The sequence below is a fragment of the Aplysia californica genome, unplaced genomic scaffold (genome assembly GCF_000002075.1).
Source record: "Aplysia californica isolate F4 #8 unplaced genomic scaffold, AplCal3.0 scaffold00954, whole genome shotgun sequence".
NCBI lineage: Eukaryota > Metazoa > Mollusca > Gastropoda > Aplysiida > Aplysiidae > Aplysia > Aplysia californica.
This window is the reverse complement of record NW_004798224.1, coordinates 69,090-82,040: the sequence shown is the minus strand read 5'-3', so window position 1 is coordinate 82,040 and position 12,951 is coordinate 69,090. Positions and strand designations below refer to the sequence as shown.

The window sequence follows — 12,951 nt, the reverse complement described above, 5'->3', positions numbered from 1 at the left end:
GTGGATTCAAACATCTCCCTCCCTCCTCCTCCCCCACTTCCTTCTTCTGCACTCACTCCACCCCCAAACCCTGCCCATAATATATTTGTAAAAATTGGCCTCTCACTCAAAAAAAAATCCGGATTGAACACAAACAAAGCCAAATTTCAAGTGAGAGGCAAAATGGCAGCCGATAGAAATGTGACGTCACCAGTCTACCTCTCCAAAGTCCCGCTATGAAGATTGAGAGGTGGATATAGGTCAGTCACATAACTGCATCCACTGCCCACGGCAGCTACAGGTCAAGTCTTTGTGTCCAGCATCTAAACAACCACGTGGTTGGCGGGTGCTCTGTTGTGGATTCTTATTTCTTTTGTTTAAAAATCAAACTTCTATCATACTCAACTCTCATCCTTCTTTCCTTCGTATGTTAAACTCTAGTAAGTAAAATCTCTAACCTTGGCGACTTATATGACCTATTTGTGTTGCATGTTCCGTAAAACTCTTACTAAAACTAAAAAGGACACGGGTAGGTATCCGAACCGGCAATTCGACACAGGATGGGCACAGGTACATAAGCCCCGCCCTCCACAGCGGGTTATCCAATCACTACGCACACTGCACACGGCGTGCCTCGTGTCATAGCAGCAAGAAAGAGCCCAAGAAGCCATTTTCTAACGTTTCTGTTGAAAATAATCTTCGCTTGTAGGGGATATTCGTTTGAATGTGCACTTCTGAATAATTCTTATGTGCATTTGAATATTTCTTGTGTTCATTGGAATAGTTTGGAACATTTTCTGTGTGGAAAAAAGTGTGATCTTTGAACTGTGAACTGCAAGACACTTGTTTCACAACTTGTTTGTTGATATCCACTCTCCGGGTATCGATTTCAGATTGGTAAACCTAATTTCTTTTTAAAAGAAAGGATCTCACACATCGCAGGATGGTTTCGGTAAGTACAGTATAAATTTAATAAGGTTTCTTCTTCTTCTTCTTCTTCTTCTTCTTCTTCTTCTTCTTCTTCTTCTTCTTGAAACGAACGTTTAGTAGTTTTCTTCCGATGGTGACGTTTAAATTTCATTTTTTAAAAAGAAAATGGCGACAGCCGGCAGCCTTAAAGACCACGAACTTTCCGTTGTGTCCTTTTTGGACCAACAGGACAAATACATCTCTACCACTACCAGACTGTTAACAAGTTTGGTCAATGAAAAACTTTTCACTCCTTCTAAAACATAAACTTTTTAGTTCGTTGGTTTGTACGTTTAATTGTTTTGAGAACAGAATGATGCATGGATAGGGTGATGATCGTTTATTCCGGGGACGGGGGAGGATAAGACTATGCGGACAGAAATAAGATGAATATTGTGAGAGAGAGAGAGAGAGAGAGAGAGAGAGAGAGAGAGAGAGAGAGAGAGAGAAGAAGAAGAAAAAGAAGGAGAAAAAAGAAGAAGAAGAAGAAGAAAAAGGAGGAGAAGAAGAAGAAGAGGAATGACCTGCTTGTGGGGGATTTTGACACTCACACCATAATAACCAACAACAACAATGAAATAAACAATAAATGCTAGAAACAATACTTCAACTCACTCAAAATGCACCCCTCCCAAAAAAACAACACAAAGCAAAACCCAAACCCCCGAACAAACAAAGCAACAACAAAACAGCAAAGCCAACATTGACCTCTAACTCTGAAATAATCCCGATTTGAACAACTTCAAGCGAGAGGCAAAATGACAGCCGATAGAAATGTTACGCCACCAGTCTACCTCTCCAAAGTCCCGCTATGAAGATTGAGAGGTGGATATAGGTCAGTCACATAACTGCATCCACTGCCCACGGCAGCTACAGGTCAAGCCTTTGTGTCCAGCTTCTAAACAACCATGTGGTTGGCGGGTGCTCTGTTGTGGATTCTTATTTCTTTTGTTTAAAAATCAAACTTCTATCATACTCAATTCTCGTCCTTCTTTCCTTCGTATGTTAAACTCTAGTAAGTAAAATTTCTAGCCTTGGCCACTTATATAACTATTTGTGTTGCATGTTCCGTAAAACTCTTACTAAAACTAAACAGAACCGGCAATTCGACACGGGATGGGCACATGCACATAAGCCCCGCCCTCCACAGCGGGTTATCCAATCACTACGCACACTGCACACGGCGTGCCTCGTGTCATAGCAGCAAGAAAGAGCCCAAGAAGCCATTTTCTAACGTTTCTGTTGAAAATAATCTTCGCTTGTAGGGAATATTCGTTTGAATGTGCACTTCTGAATAATTCTTATGTGCATTTGAATATTTCTTGTGTTCATTGGAATAGTTTGGAACATTTTCTGTGTGGGAAAAAAGTGTGATCTTTGAACTGTGAACTGCAAGACACTTGTTTCACAACTTGTTTGTTGATATCCACTCTCCGGGTATCGATTTCAGATTGGTAAACCTAATTTCTTTTTAAAAGAAAGGATCTCACACATCGCAGGATGGTTTCGGTAAGTACAGTATAAATTTAATAAGGTTTCTTCTTCTTCTTCTTCTTCTTCTTCTTCTTCTTCTTCTTCTTCTTCTTCTTGGTCTAAGACTAAAACTTGTTAGTTAGTAAGTTGATACGTTTGTTTGTTTGTTTGAGTACATAAATCCACATGGCCAGAGTGATGGTCGTTAAGTACGACACAATACAGATAGAAAATTAAATATAAAATCAATAATACATGCACGCACACACCAAAAGAAAGAGATAGAGAGAGAGAGAGAGAGAGAGTTAAAGAAAGAGAGTGAGCGAAGAATGACCTACCGGAGAGGCCACCACCACAACCACCATCTCCACCAACAAAAACAACAATGTTAGAAAAAAGCAGCAAAAAATACAACTCTCTCCTAAAAAAAGATCCCCCCCTCCCCCCGAAAAAATAACAACTAACACCACCCACCAAAAAACAAAACAGAAACAAAACAAAAACAAACCACAACGAAATGCAACAAAACAGAAAAATCAGCATTGGTCTTTGGCTGAAAAAAAAATCCCGATTTAAACACAAACAAAGTCAAATTTCAAGTAAGAGACAAAATGGCCGCTGAAAGAAAGGTGACGTTATAGTCTACCTATTCAGAGTCCCTCAATGAAGATTGACAGGTGGACAAAGGCCAGTCACATGACTCCACTCTCTTGTCCCGCTACTACTGGTCAAGCCTTTGTGTCCAGCCCCTAAACAACCACGTGGTTGACGGGTGCTCTGTTGTGGTTTGTTCTTTCTTTCGTATCAAACTTCTATCGTCTTATCTCTCCTTCTCCTTTCTCTTGTCACTAAAACCTATACCCTTCGGCTTTATATGACGTATGTATGTTGCATGTTCACATGTAGGTTTCAAGCCATCCCATGCGGTTATTTGACCCAGGATGGATACCTGCACATGAACCGCGCCCTCCACCACGGTTTATCCAAACATAACGCGCAAAACACATGTACACCTCGTGTCATGAATATGAAAATGGATAGCTTCTTCTTCTTCTTCTTCTTCTTCTTCTTCTTCTTCTTCTTCTTCTTCTTCTTGAAACGAACGTTTAATAGTCTTCTTCCGATGGTGACGTTTAAATTTCATTTTTTAAAAAGAAAATGGCGACAGCTGCAGCCTTAAAGACCACGAACTTTCCGTTGTGTCCTTTTCGGACCAAGGGGAGACTGTTAACAAGTTTGGTCAATGAAAAATTTTTCACTCCTTCTAAAACAAACTTTTTAGTTAGTTGGTTTGTACGTTTAATTGTTTTGAGTACAGAAAAGATACATGGATAGGGTGATGAGCGTTTATTCCGGGGACGGGGGAGGATAAGACCATGCGGACAGAAATAAGATGAATATTATGAGCGAGAGAGAGAGAGAGAGAGAGAGAGAGAGAGAGAGAGAGAGAGAGAGAGAGAAGAAGAAAAAGAAGAAGAAGAAGAAGAAGAAAAAGGAGGAGAAGAAGAAGAAGAAAGAAGAAGAGGAATGACCTGCTTGTGGGGGATTTTGACACTCACACCATAATAACAAACAACAACAATGAAATAAACAATAAATGCTAGAAAAAATACTTCAACTCACTCAAAATGCACCCCCCAAAAAAAACAAAAACAAACAAAGCAAAACCCAAACCCCAAACAAACAAAGCAACAACAAAACAGCAAAGCCAACATTGCCCTCTAACTCTGAAATAATCACGATTTGAACAACTTCAAGCAAGGGGCAAAATGGCAGCGATAGAAATGTGACGCCACCAGTCTACCTCTCCAAAGTCCCGCTATGAAGATTGAGAGGTGGATATAGGTCAGTCACATAACTGCATCCACTGCCCACGGCAGCTACAGGTCAAGCCTTTGTGTCCAGCTTCTAAACAACCATGTGGTTGGCGGGTGCTCTGTTGTGGATTCTTATTTCTTTTGTTTAAAAATCAAACTTCTATCATACTCAATTCTCGTCCTTCTTTCCTTCGTATGTTAAACTCTAGTAGGTAAAATTTCTAACCTTGGCCACTTATATAACTATTTGTGTTGCATGTTCCGTAAAACTCTTACTAAAACTAAACAGAACCGGCAATTCGACACGGGATGGGCACATGCACATAAGCCCCGCCCTCCACAGCGGGTTATCCAATCACTACGCACACTGCACACGGCGGGCCTCGTGTCATAGCAGCAAGAAAGAGCCCAAGAAGCCATTTTCTAACGTTTCTGTTGAAAATAATCTTCGCTTGTAGGGAATATTCGTTTGAATGTGCACTTCTGAATAATTCTTATGTGCATTTGAATATTTCTTGTGTTCATTGGAAGAGTTTGGAACATTTTCTGTGTGGGGAAAAAGTGTGATCTTTGGTCTCCTTAAACAAGGGAAACCTGTATTGAACTGTGCGCTGCAAGACGTTTGTTATACAACTTGTTTGTTAAATCTTGATGTCTGCTCTCTTGTTGACCAATTCTGCTTGGTAAACCTGATTTCTTTCAAAATACAAACAATTGTCTGAATTGTATCACATTACTAAGTTGTCCAAATCAAGAAAACGTATTCCAAGTGTTGGACAAAGAGAGTATGTCACACATCACATGATGTCTAACGTGAGTATATTATTATGAGGAATGAGAAAAAATATCATCTTCTTCTTCTTCTTCATTCACCACTATTTTTTCTGCTTGGATGTTGTTGTTTTTAAAAAAGGAAGTGTGTATGCTATGCTCGTCAAGATGACTTGTTACACTGCGGTGTAGTCGCTTGTTCAACATAATAATGACGTCAAGTGCACGTTTCTCAGTCTTCTTCCGATGGTCAGGCATATCGTTCCAGAGCCTAAATAGCAGAATAATAGTAGAAGAGAAGAAACAGAATAGTCATGAGGATGCAATAATTATAATTTGTAAAATTGTAAGCTAGGTTTTATCGACCCGTGCGAGTATTTTCCACTCATATTTACAAGTACAAAGAAAGCACTGGAATTTGAATAAAAAATGTCTACCATTACCAGACTATGGTCAAGTTTTGTCCATGAAACAACTTTCACTCTAAGTCATAAACTTCGTCTAAGTCATAAACTTCGTAGTGGTTGGCGGGTGCTCTGGTGCGGTTTGCTCCTTCATTCCTGTTAAACATCTAACGTCCTTATCTCTGTTTGTTACTCTTTTATATTACTCTTTTATAACACTTTTTTTAAAGGCCCCATTGACACACAATCTCGATCATTTAGGAAGAGCGCTTCTGACCCTACCCGTCAGAGCCAACTCAGGCTGAGAGGGATACAACATCCCAGCAGAAAGACCGAGACACTCAATAAAAATTTCTACGAGAAACCTTAGTTGACCAAAACAAACAAAACAACCATTGAAGTGACCTACGGTTAAGGAGGATTTGTTTCTTTTGTCATCGTCTTTGTAGTACTTGTGGTTGTTGTTTTATTATCTTTGTTGTGGTCGTTGTTTTTGTTGTCTTTGTTTTTGTGGTTGTTTTTGTTTTCTTTTTGCTTGTCTTTGTTGCTGTTATTATTGTTGTTGCTTTGTTTTGTAAATATATTTTTGTTTTGTTTTTAACCAACAGGCCCAACCAAAGCATCGCCGAAAAGGCACTCCAAGATGGTCGAAAAAAATGAAGAAGAAAGCGGTGCTCAGAGGAGTGGTGGATAAACTATGGGAGAGGCAGGAGAGATTGACAGAAGAGAGGAAAGAAAACCAGGTGGAATGGACAGAGGGGAACGGAGAGCCTGTACCGGGGACCAAGTGGCAGAGAGAGAACAATCTCGAGGAGATTAAGATGTACGCAGAGAGAGCCGACTACTCTTTGGTAACACATCGCCTTGTTTTTTTTTTGTTGGGGGGGGGGTTGTTTGTTTTGGTGTGTGTGTGTGTGTGTGTGTGTGTGTGTGTGTGTGTGTGTGTGTGTGTGTATGTGTGTCTGTGTTCATTTGTTGCTTTCTATAAGACACCACTTTCTTTGTATATTGTTTTGTTTGTTTTAATGGGCCAACTAGTTAGTAAAGAACTTTATTAATTCTTTACTATTTTTGCTGTTGTATTTGTTTGCATAACTTGGCATTTTACCTAAAAATTAAAAAAAACCCAAAGAAACCCCCAAACACTTTAAAAAACGACCCCAACCAAACAACACTTAATTGGTTGTTTTTGTTTGTTTGTGTTTGTCAGTTTGACAAAGCGGTTGACTACTCTGTGGAAATAGAAGAACTTTGTTTATTTGTTTGTTTTGTTTTGGTTGTTTTTTTTTATCATACAGGAAGCACACAAAAACAATAACTGTCTAATAGATAAATGAAAATATAAGACAGAAAGAGATGCAGACATGGCGCCTACTCTTTGGTAACACATTGCTCTTTTTCTTTTTTTTTGGGGGGGGGTGTTTTTTTTTGTGTGTGTTTATTTGTTCGTTTCTATAAGACACCGCTTTGTTTGTATATTGTTTTGTTTGTTTTAATGGGCCAACTGTTTAGTAAAAACAGCACTTTATTAATTGTTTACAATTTTTGCTGCTGTATTTGTTTGCACAACTTAGCATAAAAAAAAACAATAAACAATCAAACAAAAAACCAGCAAACAACAGCATTTTATATTGATTGATTTTTGTTCCCGTATTTTGTGTGTTTTGTTTGTTTGATAAAGCGGTTTACTAGCCTTTGGTAAAAGAAGAACTTGGTTTATAATTTTTTTAGTTTGTTTTGTTTGTGATATTTATGGTACAGTGAAGCACGTGAAAACAATAAGTGTCAATAGGGAAATGAAATGGTAAAACAGAGAGAAACCCCCACCCTTTTTACAAGGACCTTCTGGATAATACTTATGCGTTTCTGATTCCAGGAATGTGACCAACAAGCAGAAAAACAAGACGCGAACAAGAAAAACCAAACGACCAACCCTGCCAAACACCGGAGAAAGGGAGAGAAACCCTCCCGTGTGACAACCCCAAATGTCGCTGCCCTGTACGGCCCTGGAGTACCTCCCCCTGACAAACGCCAAAAACAAGGACCTCCGACCCACCAGTCATCGGCCGACCCCATCGACCTGGAGATCCGACCTCCCCCCAGCTCGGAGGTCCCACCTACCCCCAAACTAGCGGTGTCTACCCTACCTCCCCCAAGCTCGGAAGTCCCACCTACCCCCAAACTAGCCAAGGCAATCTCATCTTCCCCCGGGGTAAGTAACCCGAATGACCAACATTTTGAAGATTTTCAAACCTGACAGGTAATGAAAAGCAAAGTGACCCAACAACCCACCCCCAGCTTTTTTGTGTGTCCCTCTAAGAAACATACAAACGAACAAACAAACAACCAACCAAACAAACAAACAAAACTCCAATCAATCAACCATATAGTCAATCCACTCGCCATCTACCCTCGATAATGAAAAAAACAAACCTAACTTATTTTTAAAGTCCTAATAAACCTATTCCTCTTTTTTTTAAAGCAAAAACAAAAACCCGCCTCTCCCTCTTAATTATGATAATATAATTTTTTTTAAATTAAAAAAAAACAAAAACTTGTTATGTCCACCCCTGCCACCCCCAGCCCAGCCCCAGTAAGAAAATCCTTTAATTCACCTGTATGTAACTATGTAACTATTTGGTATCTCCCCCCCCTCTCTCCCCTCTCCCCCCTTTTCCTCCCAACAGTCCCACGCCCCAACAACAGCGACAACAGACTGGGTCCATCCGGAGGAAAATCTCAGTGATGTCATCAGCCGACGGGAAGTGTCGTCCACCCCTCCTCCCTTGGACAAGAAGGTAAAGCAGAGAGATTCGAAGTTTGTTATGTACACGTGGAAAGAAAGAAGTAAACAAGAACAGAGATGCAGGAAGAAAAACATCATAATAATGATAATGATGATATTAATAATAATACAATAATGATTATAATAATAATAATTTTAAAAAGTGATAATAATAATACAAAAAATAATACATTATACAATAGAAATAAAAATAACAATAATACAAAAAATAATACATTATACAATAGAAATAAAAATAACAATAATAATAATAATAATAATAATAACGTTAGAGGATGTGTTAGTCGACAAGTTTTCTTTCCATCAACCAAACAACCAGGTATAGGTACAGGGACAAACTTGTCCACAATCTACTCTCACTTGTCAGAGTTACTCCAAACGGAGGCGGGCTGCTGCCGTAGAAATGTAAGCAACTTAAGATAAACATTCCTTGACAAAGTCAATTTAAGAAAAAAAGTCAACAAAAGTTTCCTCTCCAACAAACAGCCACAGAGTCATCTGAAAGTCCACACGTGGAAGAATTGTTCCCTAAGGAGGCGAGCTGCTGCCGTATAATAAGTAACCTTCGAGAAAACTTCGTTAACAAAATCAAGCAAAACAAAACAACGTTTGAAGTGAGCTACGGTTAAGGAGGCTTTTTATTTTCCTTTTGTCGTCGTCGCTGTTGTTGTGGTTGTTGTTTTTGTAGTCTTTATTGCCTGTGTTGTTGTTGTTATCGTTGTTATTATTGTTGCTTTGTTTTGTAAAATATTTTTTTGTTTTTAACCAACAGGCCCAACCAAAACATCGCCGAAAAGACTTTCCAAGAGTGTCCGAAAAAATGAGGAAGGAAGCGGTGCTCAGAAAAGTGGTGGATAAACTAAGGGAGAACGTGGAGAGATTGACAGAAGAGAGGAAAAAACCCCGGGTGGGATGGACCAAGCGGCAGAGAAAGAACAATCTGAAGCAGATTAAGAAGTACGCAGAGAATGCCGACTACTCTTTGGTAACACATCGCCCTTTTTCTTTTGGTTGGGGGGGGGGGGTGTTTGTTTTGATTTGTTTGTTTGTATATGTGTGTGTGTGTGTGTGTGTGTGTGTTTGTTCATTTGTTACTTTCTATAAGACACCACTTTCTTTGTATATTGTTTTGTTTGTTTTAATGGGCCAACTATTCAGTAAAGCACTTTATTAATTCTTTACAATTTTTGCTGTTGTATTTGTTTGCATGGCTTGGCATTTTACCAAAAGAGCAACAACAATCACAACAACAACAACAACAACAACAACAACAAAAGCCACAGCAAAAAAACTACCCCAACAAAACAACACTTTAATTGGTTGTTTTGTTTGTTTGTGTTTGTCAGTTTGACAAAGCGGTTGACTACTCTGTGGAAATAGAAGAACTTTGTTTATAATTTGTTTTGTTTTGCTTTTTTATCATACAGAAAGCACACGAAAACAATAACTGTCTAATAAATAAATGAAAATATAAGACAGAAAGAGACACTCCCACACTTTTTACAAGGACCTTCTGGATAATATTTATGTGTTTCTGATTCCAGGAATGTGACCAACAAGCAGAAAAACAAGATGCGAAAAAGAAAAACCGAACGACCAACCCTGCCAAACGCCGGAGAAAGGGAGAGAAACCCTCCCGAGTGAGAACCCCAAATGTCGCTGCCCTGGACGGCCCCGGAGTACCTCCCCCTGACAAACGCCAAAAACAAGGACCCCCGACACATCAGTCATCGGCCGACCCCATCGACCGGGAGATCCAACCTCCCCCCAGCTCGGAGGTCCCACCTACCCCCAAACTAGCAGTGTCTACCCTACCTCCCCCCAGCTCGGAAGTCCCACCTACCCCCAAACTAGCAGTGTCTACCCTAGCTCCCCCCAGCTCGGAAGTCCCACCTACCCCCCAACTAGCCAAGGCGATCTCATCTTCCCACGAGGTAAGTAACCTGCATGTTCAAAATTTTGAAGATTTTCAAACCTGACAGAAAATGAAAAGCAAAATGAATCGAACTTCATTTAGTCACAGAGTTACTAAATGTACAAGTTGTAGTCCCAGCAATAAACCACCAACAGCTTTCTGTGTGCCTTCCAACAAACAAATAAACAAAGCAAGCAAGCAAGCAACCAACCAACAAACCCTCAACTAATCAACCAAATCACCCACCCCCTTCATTCTCTCGCTGATAACGAAAATAGAAACCCAAACTCCCCTTCCCCATAAATAAATCAAAACAAAAACCTAAACAAATTTGTTTTTAAATGTCCATGCCTCCCCCTCTTGTTAATGATTATAGTAACTGCCATGATAAATAAAACGTACAACTTTCTTCACTCTACAATCAGCTTGCCAAGACTAAGGAAACGATTCCTCGAAAGAAGCCCACCAAAGCAAGGAAGGGTCCTCAGCGAAATAGACGGCCACACTGGACGAACTCGGCACCCCATGTATTACCAATATTTGAGGAATGCGAAGAAAAGAGACATTTTGTGGAACGCGGAGTGTTTATGGTGAGTCTTTAGATTTCGTAAGAGTTTTACAGCACTTGCGACACAATTAGATCATTCAAGTGCAGGAGATTAGAAGTAGTGTTACGGGAGAATAGCATACAATTTCTTTTTGAAGAAGAAGAAGAAGAAGAAGAAGAAGAAGAAGAAGAAGAAGAAGAAGAAGATTTGTTCCGAAAATATTATGTAAAGAGGTGAGAGGAGATAAGTTATTATCATCGCTCTCTTGAGAACTGTTACCAAAAAGTGGAATAAAATTATTGTGGTACTCAAGAAAATCCCTCATATAGCATTTTTCATATCATCATCATCATCATCATCATCATCATCATCATCATCATCATCATCATCATCATCATCATCATCATCATCATCATCATCATCATACATGATGTTGTTACGTAAATTTTCTCGTACCGTTACAGCCGCCAGACGCCCCCACATCTGAAGAAGAACAAAAAAAGCTGGTGGAACAGCTCCTAAGTCTGTACGATAACAGCAATCTGCCCCCGGTGCCAGAAGGAATGAGATCAGACCTTCTGTTCCTGCGTTATTACCCACAGATGAAGACCCTCATCCGGGTAAGTACAAAGTCTCTCTCTCTCTCTCTCCCTCCTTCTCTCTCTCTCTCCTCTCTCTCTCTCTCTCTCTCTCTCTCTCTCTCTCTCTCTCTCTCTCTCTCATTTTTGGAAGTTTTTGAGTAAAGACTGAAGAATATGGTATAGTAATTAGGTGCTCCGCTATTGCAGTCAGGAGACTAGAGTTCAATTCCCCAGTAGAAAGAATTCTTTATTGAGTGTCCAGGTCTCAGCAGAGCCTGAAGCCTGGCTCTTTAAGAACTAAATTGTGTCGCTGGTAGTGTAAAAACACCTACCTAAACATCTTGTTTTGTTTTTTCCTCACAGGTTCTGAAGGCCGAGCCAGGCAGGGAGATCAAGCTCAAAGATAATTGCTGGTTTCTGTGTTTCGAGAACTTTCAGATGGTGAGCAAGTCAGAACAGGAACAACTTATCAAGCCCCACATCTTGACGACAGGTTGGTGCTGGGCAAGGGGGGGGGATTGAGAGAGAATGAAAGAGAGGGTGAGGGAGAGAGAGAGAAAGAGAAAGAAAAGGGGAGGGAGAGAGAAAGAGAAAGAAAGGGGGAGGGAGAGAGAAAGGAGGGGATAGGAGGGAGAGACAGATGTGAGCGGGGCAGCGAATGAAGAATGCATTATCCTATTTATCTAACACGCTTCCTTTTACAAGAAACACCTTCCCCCCAACCCCCTTCCCCGCCACCCCCAAGAAAAACATTCCTCCACCTGCACACCCAAAACAAAACAAAGTTTTTAAACCATTTTGAAAAGACATAAAGGAAACAAAGATACAGTATAATAATAATGTATGTAAATGAAATAAACAACTATTATTTTTGAATATCTGTGTCACCAACACCAGATACAGAAAGGAACAATTAAGTAAATAAGTAAACCAATATTTCTTAACATCTATATCACCAGCTGAGAACAAGTTTGCCTGCAAGTTTTGCGCCGACAGTGACGTAGATGGAGGGACCACCAACAGAACTTATTTCAACAAAGACAAAGACATCAAACGACACATCGCCAGTCACCTGGAGGAGCAGTTCTATGTGTGTTGTTTCTGTGACTCACAGAACAACTGTGTTACCGACTTAAGAAGACATGCAACTGGACACACAGGTAAATATTCTTCATCGCTGTCTTCCTCCTTATCATCGTCATTATTCCCATAATTGGAAAAACAATTCTTTGAAAAAGGTCTGGGGGAATTTTCAAATTAGCTTCATCAATTTTCGAACAATTTTTATCCTTATCATTTTCACAAACAGACAGCAAAATTTCGTTAGACGAGTAAGTTTAGAATTTTTCATACATGCAAGATACATTGACGCCATGTGATACCATTACAAATGTACGTGTATTGTTGCACAAAACTACTGTTGTTGTGTCAATGTGTTCCTCTTTACTTAATCAAATCCCCCATCCCTCAATCTCTCTCCATTTCTCTCTCTCTCCATTTCTCTCTCTCTCTCTCTCTCTCTCTCTCTCTCTCTCTCTCTCTCTCTCTTTTTCACACACACACACACACACACACACACACACACACACACACACACACACACACACATACACATACACACACACACACTCTCTCTCTCTCTCTCTCTCTCTCTCAATCAACTTTGACTCTAATTTAATCCCCCCCCC

General features: G+C 40.0%; 2 protein-coding genes across 4 annotated transcripts in view; both read left to right on the top strand.

The window, feature by feature from the left end:
- Positions 1–240: 240 nt before the first annotated feature.
- On the top strand, positions 241–10,213 carry LOC101852967 (serine/arginine repetitive matrix protein 1). 3 transcript variants are annotated; one of them, XM_013089454.2, is made up of 6 exons: positions 241–931; positions 6,022–6,264; positions 7,290–7,625; positions 8,101–8,211; positions 8,992–9,204; positions 9,764–10,213. In XM_013089454.2, exons 1-6 carry the CDS (start codon positions 923–925, stop codon positions 10,196–10,198), a joined length of 1,347 nt encoding a protein of 448 aa, XP_012944908.2. In that variant the 5' UTR covers positions 241–922; the 3' UTR covers positions 10,199–10,213. The 3 variants fall into 3 exon arrangements, with proteins under 3 accessions (XP_012944908.2, XP_012944907.2, XP_005110911.3); XM_013089453.2 differs by lacking the exon at positions 241–931 and adding an exon at positions 1,587–2,457; XM_005110854.3 differs by lacking the exon at positions 241–931 and adding an exon at positions 4,389–5,051.
- Positions 10,214–10,370: 157 nt separating this feature from the next.
- The window catches only part of LOC118477202 (zinc finger protein 75A-like), a 3,564-nt gene continuing 983 nt past the window's right edge, over positions 10,371–12,951 (top strand). The window contains exons 1-4 of the mRNA XM_035973024.1: positions 10,371–10,724; positions 11,147–11,302; positions 11,627–11,756; positions 12,223–12,423. Of these exons, the coding sequence (XP_035828917.1) occupies positions 10,722–10,724; positions 11,147–11,302; positions 11,627–11,756; positions 12,223–12,423 (490 nt within the window). The 5' untranslated portion in view covers positions 10,371–10,721. The remainder of the gene's footprint in view (positions 10,725–11,146; positions 11,303–11,626; positions 11,757–12,222; positions 12,424–12,951) is intronic.

Coding starts and splice junctions, on each gene's coding strand:
- LOC101852967 (XM_005110854.3), top strand. Junction 7,626..8,100: donor CAATCTCATCTTCCCCCGGG/GTAAGTAACCCG, acceptor TCCTCCCAACAG/TCCCACGCCCCAACAACAGC. Junction 9,205..9,763: donor AGAATGCCGACTACTCTTTG/GTAACACATCGC, acceptor TTCTGATTCCAG/GAATGTGACCAACAAGCAGA.